The sequence below is a fragment of the Rhinatrema bivittatum genome, chromosome 8, assembly GCF_901001135.1.
Source record: "Rhinatrema bivittatum chromosome 8, aRhiBiv1.1, whole genome shotgun sequence".
NCBI lineage: Eukaryota > Metazoa > Chordata > Amphibia > Gymnophiona > Rhinatrematidae > Rhinatrema > Rhinatrema bivittatum.
The window spans coordinates 217,998,386-218,021,319 of record NC_042622.1 but is presented as its reverse complement, the minus strand read 5'-3'; the positions used below and the strand labels follow the sequence as shown (position 1 = coordinate 218,021,319).

Sequence of the window (22,934 nt, the reverse complement as noted above, 5' to 3'; positions counted from 1 at the left end):
ACACAGGGTCTTGTGTAGGTGCAGTTTCCAGTTCAAGTTTTCCTCTTCCCTCTGCTCGTTCAAGGGGGTTAATTATTAAAGCTGTTGGTCTTGTTTCTTTCATTTCTGGCTTGGGTACAGATTAATACTGAGGGACTGAAGGTGGCACCTTGGGTTAAGTGTCAATGTCAGTAAAACTTTCTCTGTCTCCATCTGCTGGAGGGGAGGCAAAACCCAGGAGTCTGGACTGATCCGTGGTACTACAAGAATGAAAATTAGCAGGTAAGAACTAATTTTCCCTTTACACGCATAACTCCTTTGAAAATTCACCTGTAAAAGTGGATTTGTCAGTAAACGTTCATCCATATGGATTACACAAGAATGGCTTCTCTCTGACTCAGTCCTTCCAGCAGCCAGGCCTAGCGAGGTGTTTTTAGACAGGAATGTGAGCTTTTTAATCTTTAATGTTGTGGTCCGCGCCCGCGCCCCCCCTACTTGACCGCGACGGCGACCTGCCGCGGAAAGCATCAGGAGGAGAGCCGTGGTCCGGTGCCGTTGTTCCCGCTTGTCGGCGCAGGCCCCCGAGGTGACCGCAGGGCTGAGAGCCATCCCTGCTCCTCCTGCGCGGCATCAAACAGCTTCTCCCCCGCGGCCGGAATCCAAGATGGCCACCGCCATCTTAGGCGTGAGGCCGCGCCTCCTCACTAGATTTAAAGGGACCTGATCCCTTTAGCTACTTCCAGCTGTCTTCAATGAGCCAGAGCAGAGGAAGTATAAAAGGAGGCTTCCTCTGCTCATTCCTTGACTTGGCAATGTCTCTTGTAGCGCTGTTTAAGTCTCCTTGCTTCGATGAGTTCTTGTGCTTTTGGATCCTTGTTCCTGTTCCTGTCTTGTCTTGGTGTTCCTGGTGTGTGACTTCGGATCGGCTAGCGGTGATTCCTGGTGTGTGATTTCGGACTGGCAAGCGGCGACCCTCTGGCACGTGACCTTGGACTTCTTCTGACCCTCGTCTCCAAGGGCCTGCCTAAGTCCCAACAGCCCAGGTCCCTATGGACTCCTCCTGGGGGGACCACGGGCTTCCAGTGGCGAAGACACAGCTCCTCTCCTCGATGTCACGACCCTTCCTCTGCCTCCACAGTCACCTCAGTCTCCAGTGCCGAGGGTCAGCTGGTCACCTCTTCTGTTCCGCCTCGCCACCCGGCGGGAGAACCTACAGATCTTCCTCCTAAGGTATTCCATCCTCCCGTCGGCCCAAGGGTCCACAAGCCTGAGCATAACATTTAAATAGATGTTTTGAAACAGTTGTTCTACCAAATGTTTAGGTAAATCAGTTGACTCTTCAAACAAGTGAAATCATTAGAATATTCTAATTTTAATGTATTTTTCTGAGGATCAATTGGCATTTAAAGCCTTACCATTGTTACTGAAACCCTGCACAGCCAGGACACCGCTGTGCTGTTTCTTATCAGAACCTCAAGCAGGCACACCGATATATGAAAAGCATCAGCAAAGACTGGAATTGGGAAATGAGATGAAAGAATAAGTAAAATTTAAAATACTACCACCGAACAAATACTGGAGACAGCAGGTAAGGCAGAACATGGAAGTAAGATAGGGAAAATGGGCAGGCCTATGGCAATGAATCTAGATAGTCCTACGATTTTAAGCATGTGGGTGAAGAATACCATCAAGATTTTTACCCCTTGTATTTATTTGTGAGTAATACATGGATTGGTATCTTCTGACCTGTCTGCTGATAATTAGGTTCTTGCATAATGTGCTGAGGGGGATTGGCCAGCCTAGCATGCTTTCTTATCTTCAGGAATCCCAGTGGCGCACCTATGGCCAATCTTATCTCTAAGACGCGTTTAGCATTGGCTTTAATTGAAGCAGTGCAAACTAGATCCTCAACATAGCAGCTTGCCAGTTTTGTGGCTTCAAGACCTTCCTTTTTTTGGTCCTGTTCCTAGGTTGCCTCGCTGTTTGGCCCCAGTGTGCATTATTTCTTAAGCCCTCACAAGGTTTGGATTAAAATGCGGGTGCCGCTTATTGGGACTCCCTTCTGTTTGTGAAAGCCCTTTTCCTTCCTGGCCGCGTTCATGCCCACGTGGCGTGGCACCTGCACTGGGCCCTGATAAGGATCGGCATGGCAGGGGCTACTTTTCTTTACAAGCTTTAAGCACTAGAGCTGCTCAGGAATTAAATAAAAATTAGAGCGTAAAAGAGTGATCTTTATAATTTTGTTTGTTATAATTACCAACCGAATTAGCTAATTAATTATTTTGCTGCTCCTGCTGATTTAATTTACTGGAGCTAATTACTTTGGTTGTGATGTTTGAGCTGCAGTTGTTTTAAGGCGAGGATTTAGTTTGTATAAAGGGGCCTTTGCTTTACTTAGGGCTCCCGAACTTCTCAAGCTTGCAAAGGTAGAGAGATTTTTCTTGGTGCGCCGTGAAGGAATTACTGGGTTTTGAGCCCAGCAGCTTCCTCCTGCCTCTTTCTTTTGGCTCAGTTGGATTTGGGGCCCGGGATCTGGCACCACTAGTCTTTTTTTTTTTTTTCCCCCCACATCTGCCCAGGAATTGCCCTCGAAATCAGCCCCCGGGCAGAAGGGTTTTGCTAGGGGAGAGGTTGCAGATCCTGCAATGTCTCTCAAGAGAAGTCGATGCACTCCTAGAACCGCCGAGGCGTAGCTCCAAGGTGGGATCCTCCCTGGCTTGGCCACGTGGAAAGGAACGCGCCAATCCCCCTTTCTGCCCCTTTTATAAAGGCAGCTGTGGATTTTGTGAAAAACTGGCACGGGACGTCTTGCAGCAGTGCAAGTGAAGAAAAAAGCCTGGGAGCCTTTAAATAGCTTCCATTTGAAAGCGTTCCCCACCAACCTCTTTTCTTTCTGTTATTTAATAGCGAATCAACTTTCCCTCCCCCCCCCCCCCCCCAAATGCCACTTGTAAAAATAGTGAAATACAAAAACTGAGAACTGGCAATTTGTTGCACGTTCTGGGATACTATAGTTGATTGAATCAATTTGGTTCACCCTGATTTTGGTAGTTCATCTTCAGACCGTGGCGTGGCCTCTTTGCCTCTGGTAATTACATTTGTAAACCGACATGCTCTCTGCCATTCTCCTTTTTTTTTGGTATATTGTTAGGAGAAATTACGCAGGCGTCAACAGTGAAACTGAGCATTGCTAAGCCAGTTAGAATTCAGGTCATGCAGGGCATTGGAAATTATGATTCTTGATGGAATCGGACTTAGAAACATAGATCACGATGACAAATTAAGACCATACAGCCTATCAGTCTGTTCATCCGTACCACCCACCTCAGCTTTATAGTCCCTCGTCTGTCCTTGTCTCATGCTTCGTCTCCACCACCCCCACTGGGAGGCTGTTCCCTGCATCCGCCTCCATGTCAGTAAGGAAATCTTTCCTTAGATTACTCCCTTTCACCTCATCCCATGGCTCCTCATTCCAGAGCCTACTTTCTGTTGAAAGCGGCCTGCCTCCTGTTCGCTTATTCTGGGGAGGTATTTAAATGCCTTTGTCAGTCTCTGAGCTTCCTCCTTTCCTCCAGAGTATACACGTTTACATCTTTGTCTGCCCCCAAATGCTTTATGAGGAAGGCTGTTGACCATTTTAGTAGCCGCCCTCTGGATCAACACTACTTGCTTTATATCCTTTGGAAGGTGTGGTCTACAGAACTGTACAAGGTACACCAGACGAGGTCTCACCAGAGGCACTGTCGCTCTCTTTTTCTTGCTGGCTATTTCTCTCCCCATGCACCCGAGCATTCTGGCTTTTGCCGTCACCTTGTCCACATGTTTGGCCACTTTGAGATCAGACGCGATCACCCCCAGATCCTGATCTGGTTTTGTGGACAGAACTACTTTACCCTCTATACTGTACTACTCTCTTGACCTTTTGCAACCCAAATATGCATTATTTTTTTTTTAGCATTAAAGTTTAGCTGCCAAACTTTAGACCTTTTCTTAAGCTTACGGGTGGATTTTCAAAGGGTTACGCGCGTAACCCCCGAAAACCTACCCCAAAACCCCCCCCCCTGCGCGTGCCGAGCCTATCTTGCATAGGCTGCCGGTGCGCGCAAAGCCCCGGGACGCACGTAAGTTCCGGGGCTTTCCTGGAGGGGCGTGCCAGGGGTGTGTCGCGGCCAGCGCGTCATCGGGGGCGTTCTGGGGGCGTGGCCACGGCCTCCGGACCAGCCCCAGGACCAGACCATGGTGCACCAGCGGCCGGCCTGGCGCACACAAGTTACGCCTGCCTCGGGCAGGCGTAACTTGTGCAACAAAGGTAGGGGGGTTTAGATAGGGCCGGGGGGCTGGGTTAGGGAGGGGAAGGTGCGGGGGGGGGGGGTGGAAGGAAAGTTCCCTCCGAGGCCGCTCCGTGTACAAAAGTACGCGTGTGTGCTTTTTTATAAAATCTACCCCTTAGTGAATATGAAAGAAGGATATTGCTGCCTGTCTCAAGCTCTGGAATTGGAATTCCATTAACCTTGCAGGCATGAAGAGATGAGTCTTTGTGCTTTGTTCTAGATCAAGGACAAAAGCCCAGATGAATGTTACAATACCTGTGCTGAAGGGGAGCTTCTGGCCAACCACTGCCTGTAAAGAGACAAAATTTTTGCTCAACAGAGTTAATCTTCTATTTGAGGACCCTAAAGGGAGTTAATCTAACTCTTCAGTTAAGCCAAGCAGGTCCAAAAACCTTCGAGGGAGGGAAGAACATAAGAACATAAGAACATAAGAAAATGCCATACTGGGTCAGACCAAGGGTCCATCAAGCCCAGCATCCTGTTTCCAACAGTGGCCAATCCAGGCCATAAGAACCTGGCAAGTACCCAAAAACTAAGTCTATTCCATGTAACCATTGCTAATGGCAGTGGCTATTCTCTAAGTGAACCTAATAGCAGGTAATGGACTTCTCCTCCAAGAACTTATCCAATCCTTTTTTAAACACAGCTATACTACCTGCACGAACCACATTCTCTGGCAACAAATTCCAGAGTTTAATTGTGCGTTGAGTAAAAAAGAACTTTCTCCGATTAGTTTTAAACGTGCCCCATGCTAACTTCATGGAGTGTCCCCTAGTCCTTCTACTATCTGAAAGAGTAAATAACCGATTCACATCTACCCGTTCTAGACCTCTCATGATTTTAAACACCTCTATCATATCCCCCCTCAGTCGTCTCTTCTCCAAGCTGAAAAGTCCTAATCTCTTTAGTCTTTCCTCATAGGGGAGTTGTTCCATTCCCCTTATCATTTTGGTAGCCCTTCTCTGTACCTTCTCCATCGCAATTATATCTTTTTTGAGATGCGGCGACCAGAATTGTACACAGTATTCAAGGTGCGGTCTCACCATGGAGCGATACAGAGGCATTATGACATTTTCCGTTTTATTCATCATTCCTTTTCTAATAATTCCCAACATTCTGTTTGCTTTTTTGACTGCCGCAGCACACTGAACCGACGATTTCAATGTGTTATCCACTATGACACCTAGATCTCTTTCTTGGGTTGTAGCACCTAATATGGAACCCAACATCGTGTAATTATAGCATGGGTTATTTTTCCCTATATGCATCACCTTGCACTTTTCCACATTAAATTTCATCTGCCATTTGGATGCCCAATTTTCCAGTCTCACAAGGTCTTCCTGCAATTTATCACAATCTGCTTGTGATTTAACTACTCTGCACAATTTTGTGTCATCTGCAAATTTGATTATCTCACTCGTCGTATTTCTTTCCAGATCATTTATAAATATATTGAACAGTAAGGGTCCCAATACAGATCCCTGAGGCACTCCACTGTCCACTCCCTTCCACTGAGAAAATTGCCCATTTAATCCTACTCTCTGTTTCCTGTCTTTTAGCCAGTTTGCAATCCACGAAAGGACATCGCCACCTATCCCATGACTTTTTACTTTTCCTAGAAGCCTCTCATGAGGAACTTTGTCAAACGCCTTCTGAAAATCCAAGTATACTATATCTACCGGTTCACCTTTATCCACATGTTTATTAACTCCTTCAAAAAGTGAAGCAGATTTGTGAGGCAAGACTTGCCCTGGGTAAAGCCATGCTGACTTTGTTCCATTAAACCATGTCTTTCTATATGTTCTGTGATTTTGATGTTTAGAACACTTTCCACTATTTTTCCTGGCACTGAAGTCAGGCTAACCGGTCTGTAGTTTCCCGGATCGCCCCTGGAGCCCTTTTTAAATATTGGGGTTACATTTGCTATCCTCCAGTCTTCAGGTACAATGGATGATTTTAATGATAAGTTACAAATTTTTACTAATAGGTCTGAAATTTCATTTTTTAGTTCCTTCAGAACTCTGGGGTGTATACCATCCGGTCCAGGTGATTTACTACTCTTCAGTTTGTCAATCAGGCCTACCACATCTTCTAGGTTCACCGTGATTTGATTCAGTCCATCTGAATCATTACCCATGAAAACCTTCTCCATTACGGGTACCTCCCCAACATCCTCTTCAGTAAACACCGAAGCAAAGAAATCATTTAATCTTTCCGCGATGGCCTTATCTTCTCTAAGTGCCCCTTTAACCCCTCGATCATCTAAAGGTCCAACTGACTCCCTCACAGGCTTTCTGCTTCGGATATATTTAAAAAAGTTTTTACTGTGAGTTTTTGCCTCTACAGCCAACTTTTTTTCAAATTCTCTCTTAGCCTGTCTTATCAATGTCTTACATTTAACTTGCCAATGTTTATGCTTTATCCTATTTTCTTCTGTTGGATCCTTCTTCCAATTTTTGAATGAAGATCTTTTGGCTAAAATAGCTTCTTTCACCTCCCCTTTTAACCATGCCGGTAATCGTTTTGCCTTCTTTCCACCTTTCTTAATGTGTGGAATACATCTGGACTGTGCTTCTAGAATGGTATTTTTTAACAATGACCACGCCTCTTGGACATTTTTTACTTTTGTAGCTGCTCCTTTCAGTTTTTTTCTAACAATTTTTCTCATTTTATCAAAGTTTCCCTTTTGAAAGTTTAGCACGAGAGCTTTGGATTTGCACACTGTTCCTTTTCCAGTCATTAAATCAAATCTGATCATATTATGATCACTATTGCCAAGCGGCCCCACCACCGTTACCTCTCTCACCAAGTCCTGTGCTCCACTGAGAATTAGATCTAAAATTGCTCCCTCTCTCGTCGGTTCCTGAACCATTTGCTCCATAAAGCTATCATTTATTCCATCCAGGAACGTTATCTCTCTAGCGTGACCCGATGATACATTTACCCAGTCTATATTGGGGTAATTGAAGTCTCCCATTATTACTGCACTACCAATTTGGTTGGCTTCCCTAATTTCTCTTAGCATTTCACTGTCCATCTCACCATCTTGACCAGGTGGACGGTAGTATACCCCTATCACTGTAGTCTTCCCTGATACACAAGGGATTTCTACCCATAAAGATTCAATTTTGTATTTAGTCTCATGCAGGATGTTTATCCTGTTGGACTCTATGCCATCCCGGACATAAAGCGCCACACCTCCTCCCGACTGCTCCTCTCTGTCATTGCGATATAATTTGTACCCCGGTATAGCACTGTCCCATTGGTTATCCTCTTTCCACCATGTCTCTGAGATGCCAATTAAGTCTATGTCATCATTTACTGCTATACATTCTAATTCTCCCATCTTACTTCTTAGACTTCTGGCATTAGCATACAAACATTTCAAAGTTTGTTTTTTGATTGTATTTTTATTCTGCTTTTTAATTGATAGGGATAAGTTAGAATTTTTTAGCTCAGGTGAGTTTTTAGTTACAGGCATTTGGACTACTTTTCTAATTATTGGAACCTCACTGTCGGGATGCCCTAATTCTAGTGCATCATTAGTATCCTTTAAAGATACATCTCTCCGAACCATGCGCTGCTGAGCGACTGTCGGCTTTCCCCTTTGTTCTAGTTTAAAAGCTGCTCTATCTCCTTTTTAAGGGTTAGCGCCAGCAGTCTGGTTCCATCCTGGTTAAGGTGGAGCCCATCCCTTCGGAAGAGACTCCCCCTTCCCCAAAGGTTCCCCAGTTCCTAACAAAACTGAATCCCTCTTCCTTGCACCTTGCACCTTGCACCTGCAATTATTAGCATTGCTATTGCAAGTTTATATCCAGCCCTATGATAAATGTATGTATTTATTTATTTGCTGGTCTGCAGCTTCATGCCACAGAGGGAGAGGTGGAGGTCAACAGCCTTCCTGTCCCAGGGCGGGCAGCGTCTTCCCTGGCATAGCTAAGAGCTGTCTCCTTCCAGGCCCCGTCATGGTGCCAGTACCTGCCGGTTACAGAGCAGTGAGAACTCTAGTCTGCTGTGGGTCACTACCGTGGGACCTCCTTTGTCACACAGGAAAGAGGCAGCCAGTTTTTTTGACCTGCTCAATTCCCAACAGACCACAAAGCCGAGCCAAGAAAGGGAACTAGGCGGGTGGCTGTTTGCAGGGCATTAATCAGGATGTGCAATTGTAAAATGGCTAGAGGCAGTGTGAGAAACCCCAGCCTCCAGGGACTGTTAGAATTTGCCCTCTTCGGTAGAAATGTATTTATTTTTTTCAGCGGGGATGCCATTATCTTGGTCCTAGTAGATGGATCCACTGCCTTGATGCAGTGAATCATTTTTCTGTTAATCAATTATGCTCCCTTGGGGTACGAGAGGGCATTTTATGTTGGTTCAGATTTCTCTTTTGCAACCGCAAGCAACAGGTGAGAAATGGGGAATGACGGTCATCTTGGAGACCTCTCGCTTTGGGAGTTCCCCCAGGGCTCTGCCTTGTCCTCTCCAACCATCGGGGGGGGCATTCCTCATGCTACCTTTAACAGAGGACACGGGGGTAACCTGCATGGAGTGGCAGTTACCACCCTGACTGACTGGGTGGACCATTTGGGTCTTTATCTGCCGTCATTTGCTATTTTACTGTATGCTGATAGCATTCGGCTCTTCTTACATGTTGGGAATGGCAGATGGATTCCTCTGTGTCCCTCAGAAGCGACTCGCCAACCACCACTACATTCCACCCCCTAGACGCAGCTTTAGGATTTACAAGTTTCGGTTCTTCCTCTTTTTGGACTGTTTCTCCTCCACTTCCAGGGCTACATACTGGTTCTTCAGCTCAAGGGAAACTTGAGTGAGGGCGTAGGGTGTAGTGGCTGTAGTGTTCCTGGTCCAGCTGTCACCTTGCCCTCTGAGTTTTCCGTCTTTGACACCTCAATAAGCATTCCACTGATGTAATCTTCATTCTACTGGATGCTTTTCAGCCCTGCCACCTACTTTCTGTCCTGCCATCTGTTTCCTGATGGAGTCACCCTGCAGACATCTTTCACACCGAACTTGTTCCTCGCTGTGGATCAGGATATCCGTCTGTACAAGTAGCAGCAGAAGTAGCTTGGGTGATATGTTGTTTCCCAGCCATCCTTCTACCTTTTCCTCCGCAATCCCTCGAGTAAAATCTGCTAGCCTATGGAATCCATCTTCCACGGCCACACGCAGAATCCCTGCTGTGGTCCTGCTTGCTTGCTCACTTGTTGCTTTGAAATATGGAGTGATTTTTCTTTGTTGATGTATGTACGAGAAGTGAAGTTTAGTGTGGCTCCCTTTGTAGCGTCTTCTTGATTGGGGTATAAAAGTGAACAGACCAACTACAAATAAGTACCACCAAGATCTAATAAATTGTATTTTATTTATTTAAAAGATTTCTAATCCGCATATAATGAAAAACAATCATGCTAGATAGAGTACGTAACATATTACAAATAACACATATTAAAATAATGCATACCATTCATAACATCTAAAAACATGCTAATCAAGCTCCCCCTGACATTTACTTAATTTTTGTTCTGTTTGCAGATGACCAAAATTTGACCTAAATCACTTACTTACTCTACTCTTCCTGGTACAAGGCAGCATTTTCTCCAGACCATGATAAGCGATTCTTCTTAATCTGTTTACCAATGAGCTATAATGGATCTACAGATTTATGAATGTTTCTGTTGTAACCCGCTAAGAACTATGGATTATGCGGGCTATAAATAGTGCAAATAAAATAAACTAAATACTATTTCTTTTAATTTTCCCCAGAAGAGGGTACTTTTTTGCTTTGTGGAATTCTCGCTCAAACAAAATTAAGACTGGTGATTACTTGAGCTTTAGAAAGCTCTGAAACTTTTTTTCTGTTAAATGGCTTTTTGAGGCTGGAAGTTTTAGCTGTTTATTCTGGGATTTTAAACTTTGCCTTAAAGGCAACTTATTTCTTTTTAGGGAAATTAATTTTATTGGGATAGATAGGTAGTGTTAGTGATTATATATGCTATTTGTGTTTTATGTATTGTAATTTTATGTTTATTTCTTGTAAGTCGCTGGCTTTTTTTTCTGGAAAATTGAGCATCTGATTAATCTCCATTTATTTAACTTAATTTGTACTTATGTAAGGCCATTCATTGATTTACTATTATGCACAATTTTTCTCCAGTTCCCTAAATAGGCAGTCATCTGTATACCAAGTTTGAGTGAAGGTTTATTTTGCTCTTATTTATCCAAAGTATTCGCTGGTTCCTATTACATAAACTTTCTCCCTGCCTCCCCCACCAAACTGGGCAATAGTCTTAATTGAGGCCTTCTTTTTTTATTTTGACTTTTATTAACTGAGGCCTTTTTTCTTTTCTTTTATATGGGGGGAATAAAGAAAAGAGGATTTATATTTAGACAACAACCAACAAGGACTGAATTGCACAGGCTGGGTAAACAAATAAGTGTGGGAGTAGCTTGCTTATTGCGGCAGTTACTACCTCTAACCAATTAAGCTTGATACTTCACTTAGATGCAGTTACAGCACTGCTCTCTACAGCAATGGCAGGGGTGGAAGGTAACTAGAACCAAAAAGTTACTAATAAGGGCCAAGAGTAACAGATAAGTATGAGAGAAAAAAAAAGTGTGAAAGCTTGCTGGGCAGACTGGATGGGCCGTTTGGTCTTCTTCTGCCGTCATTTCTATGTTTCTATATGATTTTATTTTATCCTATTTTAATTATGTGATTTTAAGTTATTTTAATCTGTTTTTTATTTTAATCTTTTTTATTTTTTACCCTTATAATGTTTTACATTTATCTGCTTGTTTTATTGTTGATGTTATTTATTTGTTCTTGCCCGATTTTATATACCTGCCACTGTGTTTCTATTTATCCTACTCTGTAAACCGTTGTGATCGACTCCAGAACAGCGGTATATAAACACAATAAATAAATATGAGACAGAGATGTTTGCGGGGGGGGGGGGGTGGGGGAACAAACCAGGAAGAAAGCTCTATAATGCTCTCAAACAGAAAGCACACTCTTAAAGAATAATCAAGCAAGCAAACTCCCAAATAGAAAGAAATCTATTTCACAGCACAATCAAACTCCCAAACAGAAGAAAATCTATTTTAAAGCGTAATGAAATTCCTTTCAGCAAGAAAAACAGTTCAGTATGACAGACAGCTCCAGCTTTTATCCAAAGCAAACGCCTGCTCTCACCAGCCCTTGCCTCCGCAGCCATTTCCTCAGGGCACGGCGCAGTTGGACGAATCTTGCTTTTGTTGCAGCCTGGACCTGAGTCTGGTAGAGTCCCCCCAGATGATGGATTTGATAGCTGAGCCTTCGAGGTTCACCTCTATCATCTTTACCAGCGCCCCTATCTCATTGTTCTCAAACTGACCAAACCCTTTCAGTTGTCACAACACCGAGGTCTCGCTGGACTTTCCCTACCCACATTTCTCCCATTGCTCCATGTAATACTCCCTTTAAATGCATTTCCTTTTATATTTCTAGATCAGATCTTGCTAAGATTGTTGAGTTTTTCTACAGCACATGTTGTTAACTGACCTAGAGATCACTTAAGCTAGATCTGCTCTCCCTCTTGTACCCAACACCGTTATTACTTCCCTTACAGCAGAAGATCAGCCTCCCACCATCATCTTGATCCCCAGATTTAGGCTACAACTTTAAAACACTCTCCTACCTTTGAGTCCTGCCACATCCTAGCATAGTAAATGCTGGCAGAGACAAAAAAAAAATCCAACCTAGCCCATCCAGCCTGGTGTTTCTGGTTGCAGCTGGCACTCCATGCAGGTGTACCCCCCCTGCATTTTGTTTAGGGTTGTAACGTCCTCGCTGCAGGTTACCTCTGCGCAGGGAAGGTACCACCCATGACCCCCCAGAACTTCATATCCATCCTCTTTCCCCTAGGAATCCTCTGTGTTTTATCCCGTGCCCTTTTGAATTCCATCATTGGTTTTCTCTTCTCCTCCGGAAGGGCATTCCTTGTGTCCACCACCTTTTCTGTAATAAGAAATAAACAAAATAAAAAAATGTCCTGACATTTCCTGAGTCTCCCCCTCACCAGGAGCTCCAGGCCACGCCCCCCTAGTTCTACAGCTTCTTTTCCATGGAAAAAGGTTTGTTTCGTGGGCATTTTTAATACCTTTCGGGTATTTAAGCCTGTATTCTCCCTCCTATGCATCTCCTCTCCTCTTAGGTATCCATATTTAGATCCTCAAGTCTCCTTTCCTATGTCCTTTTGTTTTGCGCTGCGTTGTTACCATTCTCTGCTGTCTGCTCTCCCTGACTCTGCTCTTTGTCCGTTACAATTTTTTAAAAAAAAAAAAACCTCTGCTGTCCATGACCTGTACCATCTCCCACATCCTTGTTTTTCCCTTCATTGGCTTCCTGTCAAATACAGGGCACAACTTCTAACCGTCATGGAAGGGGGCAGGGTTCCAGCTGTAAAGCGCCTGCTAATTTTCAAAGGGAAAGCATGCGTGCATTTTCCCTTTGAAAATTGCCAAGGGGAGCAGGCAAGGCCCGCAGACTTTGCACCTGCTTTGATTGGGTAAATAATGCGCGCAGTCGATGTAACTGCTCCAAATATGGCCCCCCCCCAGGAAGGCCTCCCCTGAAAGGGGAGGCCTTCCTGGGGGGGAGGAGGCAGGAGAAGAGAAAACCAATGATGGAATTCAAAAGGGCACGGGATAAAACACAGAGGATTCCTCTGTGGATAAATACTCGCACATTCCTTCACAGGAGGGTGGGAAGGTTTCAGACAGGTGGCATTCATCCTTTTTAACATATTTGGATTGCTGCAAACATCGTAGACTAAATGCATCCCCCAGTTCTGACCCCCCCCTCCCGCTGTCCCTTTGCTTTTTAACTCAGTGCTGAATAGGACCCTACTCCCTCCCCCTACACTCAGGCCTCTGTATTTTATTCTTTATCCCACCCACCAAACAGGCACCTTCTCATTTCTGAGCACTCTCACTGCTTGGAGATTCTCTCACCAGTAAACTTGTCACAGAAGTCCAAGATGCTCCCTCCCAGGCTGTTTCTTTTCTTTTACCTTGCAAACCCTGACTCCTCTTTCCTCTGCTTCCTATCTTGGGAGTCCTTTTTTTTTTTAATACCAGTATCTTATTGCCATAATTACTATTGTAAGAGGATATAAAAAAAAAAAAGAAAATGTAGGCACAAAATCAGGATTCAAGCTGCAGTTTAACCCCACATCTCAACAACAATAGTAGTAGGGATGACACCCTGGGTCAGACATTGGCTCTGCCACTGGGTGAGAAGCTAGTTTTAGAGACTTTCTGCCTTTTTTTCAGGATCTGAAAGGCAGTGGTGTGGTGTTTGCTGTGCTTTCCTCTTTGTACTGTATCTTCAGGGCACACTCATAGCTCAGCCGATCACAGCGTGATCCTGCACACTGACTCTACAACAGCTAAACCATGACTTAAATCCGGGATCTGGAACATGTAAGTTAAGCGAGAGGAGAGAAGCACAGGGCAAAACTGTATGTGACAAAAAAGTCAAAGGAAAGACAGGTCCAAAAAGAAATCTAATTTAACAAACTCATTTACCCCATTACATGCCCTGCTTGGGTTTAATACTCCAATGATAAACTGCTGTGTGAAAACACTAGTTCCAAAAAATTCTGCTTTGCCGCAGGTGTACAGAGCTGCCAATGGCAGGGCTTCGTGACACTAGGACACATAAAGATGTGAACGCTGACTTTTTTAAACCGTTGTGATCTACTTTTGGAACGACGGTATAGAAAACACCCAAATAAATACATAAATAGATAGGTAAATAAACATTAAGAGGAATGATGGCACACGTTTGAGAGGGGTTAAATCTATATGCATTTCCCTCAGCTCTACCCATCTCATTAAAAGCGTAATACACCTGCAGTAAAGCAGTTCAGGGCGGTCAAAGCCCTTTTCTATTGGAACTGAACAGCTGGTTTTCAATAGGACTTACAGACTGCGTGTGTTTGTTGCTCCGAGACTTCAAGGTGATGCATAAAACTCTGGCCCGTGTCCTCCTTCCTTTTATTCATTCCTAGTAAGGGCTTCTCCGGCAGTTCCTGTTCGGAACGTTTTTCCACTGATTTTGTGCGGTCCCTTTCAATTAGATCAGCCCCTAAACATGTCCAGATTACATGGCGTTTTACTCTTCCCATGCTGACCTCCTGTCCCCGCTCCATACCGCGCTGTCTTTCTGTCCTTATCACATTTTACCACGGGGATCTCCAGCTCCCTGCCCATACCACACTGCCATTCATCCGTACCACAGTCACCTCCTGCCCCCAACACCTCCGAACAAGATCACAGTCACCGCCCATCGCGGCCGTTCCTGCTCCAACATCTCCGTATCACAGTAACTGTCCACTCTTGTCCATGTGGCCGGTCAATCCTATAATGCCAGTTTGTACTATAAACTATGCTGACACTTTTCAACAAATGAAACAAAAGGAAAATATAATTTCTTTTTAAACCACTTTTTTTTTTTTCCTTTTCAGCTTCTTCACCACCCAATGTGGTTGATAAGCCTTGCTTGAAGTTGAAAGTTTATGTTCGACCAACAAGTAAGTAGAACGAAGGAGTTTGTTTCCAGCACAGACTTACGGGCCGATGCAGCGCGGAGCGTTCGGCTGAGCCCCTCCCGCTTAACACCTGCTTGGACCTGCGTTTTGGATGTGCGTCCAAAATCCCTTACGCAATAAGGGGGATTAGCGCGTCCTAACCAGCGCGTAGCTAATAGCGCTCGTCGCAGTTAAATTCATGTCGATGAGGCTATTGGCTATTACCCCTCCCCCCCCCCCGATGCACCAAAAAAAAAAAAAAATGCACCCAACGCGTACATTTGTACTCCTCGAAAATTAATGCCTAACCCGCAGCAGGCGTTGAGTCTCGAAGCCCCTAAAGTTAACAGAAAAGCAGAAAATACTGCTTTCCTGTTCCTTTTTTCGGTTCCTCTGACTTAATATCGTGGCAAAATATAAAGTCGGAGGAAGAGAAAAAAGGAGTAAGGAAAACAAAATAAAAAAAAAAAACAACTTGCCGGCGGTCAGGTTAGGGAAGCGGACGCTCAATTAACAAGCGTCCGCGTTCCTAACCCGAGGCCGTGCACAGATTAGGAAAACGGAATCTCATAAATCTGAGCGTCCGCTTTGCTAACCCGCTGACCGCCACCTCTCCTGGGCGCCCACTGCCGAGGAGGCGCTAGGGGCGCACAGTTTCCCCCCAGCGCCTCCTCCATACTGCGGCAGCCCGTTTGAATATCCCATCGGCTTCCCCGCAGAGGTGCATCGGTGCGTGTTAGGAGATCAGGCGCTCATGACTGAGTGCCCGTTTTCCGCTCGCCAGTATTGCTTCGGCCTGTTGGTGTTTGTCATTGCTCATGGTTTCTTTTTTTTTTTTTTACGTCACCTACCACGTTTCCTGAGTTTGTGGAGTTGAGCACGCACCTGTCATAGCCAAGTCAGTAGGAGAGCTTAAGATAACACTTTAGGGATTGATATTCAAAACCCCATTGAGCAGCAAAATAACCAAGGAAATGTACCCAGTCATCTTTGAACGGATATTCAGCCTCACTTGCCCAGCTAACGGTGCAGCTGAATTTCCAGCTAAGTCCACTCAAAATTAGATTAGGTAGATTTGGGCCTACCATATGCATAACCCAGGCTATGTAGTTAGATTTAAAATTAAATATTGCATTAACTGGCTAAGTCTGGGAGCCTGTCCCAGGAATGTCCTAGACTTGGCCACTTTTCTAAATGGTTACATTTTAACTGTGCAAATTTAGCTGGTTAAAGGGGTCATATTTTCAAATAGATTTAACTGGCTAAAATCATATTATGACTGGGTGACTCTTTCAAGTATCGACCCCTTAGCAAACGCTAACAATTCCACCACAGTAAATATGCCTGCTAACTCGTATTGTATTATTTATAGAGTGCGATAATTACCGAGTCTTGGAAAGGCACTAGACGGAGTATCATACCTCACTGTGCTGGAGGCACCTGTCCGCCAATATAAGAGAAATAAACATGGCCCAGTTATATCCCATTAGCCGCACTACAGAAGAAATTCACATGGCTGGTGGAGTCGAGGTAGTCAGAAGAACAAGGAGAAAGTAAAAGCAGAGAAAGACAGAGGGGACAGAAACAGGGGAAATAATGGCCTTAGCAATGCCTTCGTTCGGCAAAGAATGGATGATGCTAGAGCTGGCGCAGGGATTGTGCTAATGAGCTGTGACGTTGGGAGGGATGAGTCAGGCTACCTGGGCCAAACCCTACACTTTGGGGCTAGCCCTGCCCCCCACAACAAAGTTCCAGCCTGCGGTAGCCATGGCATGATGCTCTCCCCGTCTCCTGTCAGGAAGCACGCGTGCCCTTAATGGTTCCCACTGCCTGACATCTGAATGTGTGGGAGCTGCGTGTTCAGCTGCCGGCTGGCAGGGGCAGCAGCACGAGGGAGACGAGACATGGAGGGGAAAAGGTAGGATCACATGGAGTGGGCAGAAGCAGGCTCCATATTTGCTTGACGGGGTTGATCCAGTCCTGGGTTCTCCCCACTGCATGCAGAGGCATTTAGTTCCGATTTCCTTTTTGCATTCCCTGAGAAAAACAAGACTACAAAGCCACTGCATGCAGAGGGGAGAACCCAGGACTGGAGCAACTCTGTCAGGCAAGTCTGGAGCCAGCTGGCAGCCCTAGGCAGAAGAAAGAGAGAGGAGGGGGCTCTGGAGCGGGGTGGGTGGAGGGAAAAACACTAGAGCAGGGGTAGGAGTGGAAGAGTGAGTAAGAGGGACATCAGTGGGGTGTGGGACAGGAGGAAAAGGCTTGACTTTATTTATAGGGGGGGAGAAGAGAGAGGTCTAAATATTCCATATTAAGGGGCCCCTGGACCCTACACACACACATACATGTACACACACACACCCACACGTACACACACACCCACACGTACACTCACACTCCAACACACACAATGTGTGCACACACCCACACACCCACACGCAATGCACACACATGTACACACATGCGAGCACACACACCCTACACCCACGCGCGTACACACACACATACACATACGCACACATGCACTCACCCACACGTACACACCCACCCATACGTACGCACCCACATGTGAACACACACACGCACAAGCACGTACACCCACATACATGCACACACCCACACACTTACACACGCATACATGCACCCATCCACACGTACACACCCACCCACACGTACACACACACATATATACACACACACCCACATGCACACACGCACAAGCACGTACACACCCACACCCACACGCGTACACACCTACACGTACACACACGCACACATGCACTCACCCACACGTACACACACACACACGTATACACACACACCCACACGCACAAGCACGTACACACACGCACACAAACACACACGCATACACACCACACATACACACACACATGTACACACCCACCCACACATACACACACACACGTACACACACGCCCACATGTACACACCCACACGCACACACACGTCACTACTAGCCCTTGCCTTCAGTGTGTTTTCCTTATGGGCTGTTTAGAGCTCTGAAGTGGAGAATATTTGGAAAGCAATGCCCTGTACTCACAAAAGTGGCTACAGTCACAGAAAATATCCTTATGAAGTGACTCGGGTTAAAAAGAGCTAAGAGATTTCCCCATACAAAAGGCACTGTACATCTAGCATAGTCAATTGTTAAGGAAGAGGCGTAAGACTGACAGGCCAATACCATAACGTGTGCCTAGCCTTAGTGCACGGGTTTACTTGCGGTAGGACGTGCGTTTTGGGTGCGCAATTGTAGCGTTTGATGCAGTAAGGAGATTAGCATGTCGATAACGCGCGTCCTAACCAAAGCGTATCATATAGCACCCATCACATGTAATTTGCATGCAAGCAACATTAACTATTACCACCCTATAGGAATTAGTGGAGCAGAACATGATGATTTGCTAAAGGACACCTAAAAAATCATGGGTGATTGCATTACTTGTGGTAAACAGGCAGTGCAGATTTCTGTAACTTCATGTAAGTGGTGCCTTTTTGCTAGGAATGCACAAACTGGACGTCCGTAAGCCCAAAGCAATACACTTTTGAGCACCAGAAGCACACATTTCTCTCTAGTGCGCCCTTTTTGTACGCAGCTTCAACTTCATTCTCATTAGACTATTACATCGGGTGCACAGGGGATGTGGATACGCACGCAATAGGGAAAAGGGTATTCGGTATGAGCGATCGTTTTTTGCATATGTCTTATTGCATCGGCCTTCTAATCACACGGGTGAGCCCACCTCCATGCTGTTAAGTCAGGGTTAAGGGGGGTCCCTGCTAGCTTTCTGGTACCCCGGGATTGCCCACCTCCAACATCTGGTTCCAAGATTCACTACGTGAATCTCCAGCTCAGAATTCAGGTTGCTGACAGATTTATAATTTCAGAGGACTGGTGCCCTCTCAGTCAAAGTTTAGAGGTTATTGCTTGCATTAGCCGCACGGCTGGAAATGCGGCATACAAGCTTTTTGAATAAAAATAAATAAACAATTGCGTGCAGATCCTCTATTCTAGTTCCGCTTCTGTTTTGTATACTCGATGAACGGAGGAGCTGTCATTTATTACTCCCAGTGGCTAGTGCTGAATAAAATAACTCTGAAGTAATGCATTTGCACACAGGAAGTAAGGAAGGAGCCACCCAAAAGCCTCCCAATGGATCTAAAACAGGGTGCCTCCGAGAACAATATGAAAACAATGGCAGCAATTTTCAAACTGTACCTAATTTTCAATTGGAATTTGAAAATTGCCACAGGTGCAAAAGTGCCCATTGAATTTTCAACCTGCATTTTGTGTGGGTAAAATTTCTACTGAAAATAATGCTGATGTACTAAAATGTGCCACTCTTCGCAGAAAAGTCCATGTGCATTATTCATGCTGTTAACATGAGCATTTGAATGCATGTTGTTCAACTTTTGCGAAGAACATTACAAATAGGCAAAGAGCTGCATAATTATGCAAAACCGTTCATTACTTGTGAACATGTAGTAAAATAAAGCACGCTAAAATGTGCAAATGGTAACGCTGATCCATTAACAATGGGAAACTTAGCTACACCTGACATTTTATTTGGCTAACTTCAAGGTTAATGCACATTTACTTCACAAGTGATTTACATGTCATTAACGTGGGCCGTTAACATGAGGAAATGTTGTCGCAGGTTAGTACATCAGTGCATTAGTTTCCAATCCCACCCAAAACACCCCCCAGGACACCTCCCGTCAATCCTGCATACTGTTAGTCAGATTAAATGAGATCATTTTTCAGAAAGACAATTCACCCAGGTCAGTGGCTTTAAAAATTGTCCTCAAAATGCTTTTTCAGGCAAAAAGTAAAGGATGTCTCAAACAGTAATGCACTTTTACAAAAAGGTGTGCTTTTTTCCATTCATTAAACTATCATAAAATCTAATTTGGTCTGTTTTTTGAAGAAGTGAATAACATGGAGAATGTCTACTGAGTAACAATTCAAGCAAAGATGTAAAACCTGAACGGCTCAATGCAAATTTAGGACCTGATTTTAAAAAGCATTTGCATGCTTAAAATTGGGTTTTACACGTGTAAATGCACTTTGCCCTTGTAAGTGGGCTTTTGAAAATTGCTCCAATGTATGCCATTGAATTGTCCATAGGATTTACCCGAGTTACGTGCATAAGTGACTTTGTAAATTGCTACGTTATTATGTTGCATGTACGCACGTAACTCCTTTTAAAATGACTTCCGTAGGGAGCAGATGACTGGGCAGATTAGCACAGGCATCCTGAGCTTTTCGCCTTTCAGGGAACCGTTTACAGCCAGCTGTTCGGTGACCTGTGTGAAACAAGTTGTTGGTCTCTGTCCAGCTCTCAAGCGGCAGGGCATTCACTTCATCATAAAATTACCATTACAGCTCTCACTAATTGGAGCGCTCTACCGTTCTCTGATGCAAATTACTTTCTCTCTTGCCTTTCTGCCATTGCAATTTATCCATGGCACACTCTGATGTTGGACAGTCAGTGGAGGGTAGGAAGAAGCGTGGGCGTGAGGGGATCGACCGATGAGGCTGATTGAAATGAAGATGGGACAGAGTAAGGGTAGGACATGGATTGAAATGGGGATGAGAAGAGGGGAACCGGCTCTGCTAGTAGCGGGTAAAGAGAGAGCATCCTTCAGACTTATTTGGAGTCCGAGGAACTCAGGGTAGAAGGGACACGATAACCATACATTTTGTGAGAGAACCTGGGAGCCTCCATGGCTTCCTGGCTCTCCAGATGTTTACTACTAAAATATGAGTCTTGCCGTTCTAGCCATTGCTCACAAGCCATGCTGCACCTGCTTGTGGCCTGGGAATAGTAGAAAAACCTGATTGCCCTGATTGAGTGGGTAGATTGCCTACCAGCAGTGCCAGGAAGTTTAGCTGTCACATCATCCTGCTGCTACTAACGATTTCTGCAGCGCTACTTACCAGATATATGCAGCACAGGGTACATGCACGTAAGAGACAGTGTCTGCTCCGAGGAACTTACAAACTAGGCAGGCTACACCAGCAAGACAAATCCTGCCTTCCTCTTGCTATACAGGAATATAGAGAGAGATCTGTTTGTTTTTTAGTTTCATGTTTATTTTAGCACTAACCTGTCTTACAGTCGTCAGGCAGGGAGTAAAGATTGATTGACAAGTGCTTTTTAAACAGGGCAAACTTGGATTTCTGTTTAGGTTTGGGGGTAAACCTTGCAGTCAGTCTTTAAGTAAAATGCTCTACTGTTTAATGTACTTCAAGAACAAGACCACCCGAAGGAAGGTACAAAATGAGGTTACCCCTCTGGGGACTTCCTTCCGAGTGACTGGATGGCTTGCTTTCAACTTGGCTGCTAGAGGGATTTTTCTTATTGGTCATGTGGGTGGTTAATTGAGAGTTTGGGGATGGGGACTGTTGATGATTTCATTTAACTATGTTGTTGTTTTTGTGAGTTTTGGTTCAGTTTGTTGTAAGGAATATATATATATATATATATATATATATATAGAGGCACTTTATGTTTATATTTTATGTTGCTGATAAACAGTGTTGTTGCACCTTGTTTACACTGTTGAGCGTGGATTTTACCTGTAGAAAGGTGCGACACAAACTGAAATTACATTTCATTTCATGATGAAACCACATCCATAGAAACAGGTCAAACAGTGTGCTGCTATCTCCCATATACAGAAGATGTCACCAGATAAGGGTCCTTTGATCCACCCAGCCTGTATATATACAATGCACATGAAAAACACAGAATGAACATCTACAAGCATGCAGTGTTAATGAGAAACACGCTGTTAAATCCACTTTCTTTTGCTCACAGATGACTCGCTGTACGAATCCCCAGAGCCAATTTTCACCAGCAATAACTCCCCCTGCAGCCTCAGGGTTTCTCATCTCTGCCTCGCTCTTTTGCTGCTTTGGACTATTTTTAGTTCATAGCCCTCTGTGGAAAGGAGCAACGGCAAGGAAGTCGGAAAGAGAAAACGAGAGCGAGAACGCAAGAGAAATGGGGACTCTGCCATCGGCAGCCGGCTGACACCGCTGAAAGTTGTGGAAGAGCGCGCCGACCTGCTTTTTGTCCGCGCGCGCTAGTGGGGGCGGGGGAGGGGCACAGTGATGGTCTCTGCACCCCCTCCCCCCCCAAGCCAGCATTCGAAATGCGGGAGCTCTGTGTTCTTTGAAGGAGGGGGGATGGGGGGGTGTCTTTAAGCAAAGAGATATTTTCCCGTGTGCAGAAACTTTTCAATGAGGTGCACATGATAAAAAAAATAAAAATAATGACCCTGCGAGAAATCGCCACGGTGGGTAAGAAGTGGAGCAACTGATTTATTTTTTTTCGAGAGCTTCCAGAGAAAAGTCCGTTATCCTGCGTGGAGGATTTGCTTTGTAAAACTTTGTAATTCACATGTATAGTGATGATGATGATGATGATTTGAATTTTTATTGCGTCTTTTATCCAAACCAGATCCTAAAAAAGCGCTTTCTAGGATCCCTGCGTCTGAAGTGTGCACCCCGTCATCTCCGGCACGGACTGCATGGGAGCTTCCAGAAACGACGGCGGCGTCCTTAGCCACTTACAGTTGGGGAGCCTGAAGCAGAGGGAGACAAAAGTAACTTTGCCCAAGGTCTTCAGAGCTTTTTTGGGGGGGGGGGGGGGGAAAGGGAGGAAGCGGGAGTAAACCCCCAGCCGATACTGTAAAGTGCACTCAGCTGAGCGCACTGTTTTACCCGCAGCTGGATGCGCGTCCACTGCCCCTCGTACAGTAAGGGGTTTAGCACCTCGAAAACGTGCGTCCAACCCCGAAACTAATAGCACCCATCACATGCAAATGCGTGTTGATGAGGCTTTTAATTATTCACCCGGGATACTGAAAAAAAACAAAGTGCGGCCTGAAAAAGTGTACAGAAAAGCAGAAAATAATGCGTTTATGTATACCCTCCAACTTAATATCCTAGCGATACTAAGTCGCAGGAACCAAAAATGTTATAAATAAATAAATAAATAAATAATAATAA

General features: G+C 44.9%; 1 protein-coding gene across 1 annotated transcript in view; it reads left to right on the top strand.

Annotated features, from left to right (window-relative positions):
• EFNA2 (ephrin A2) overlaps positions 1-22,555 on the top strand; it is a 123,558-nt gene extending 101,003 nt beyond the window's left edge. Inside the window, exons 3-4 of the mRNA XM_029612556.1 lie at positions 14,834-14,899; positions 21,739-22,555. Coding sequence (XP_029468416.1) covers positions 14,834-14,899; positions 21,739-21,857 — 185 coding nt within the window. The 3' untranslated portion in view covers positions 21,858-22,555. The remainder of the gene's footprint in view (positions 1-14,833; positions 14,900-21,738) is intronic.
• Positions 22,556-22,934: the final 379 nt, after the last annotated feature.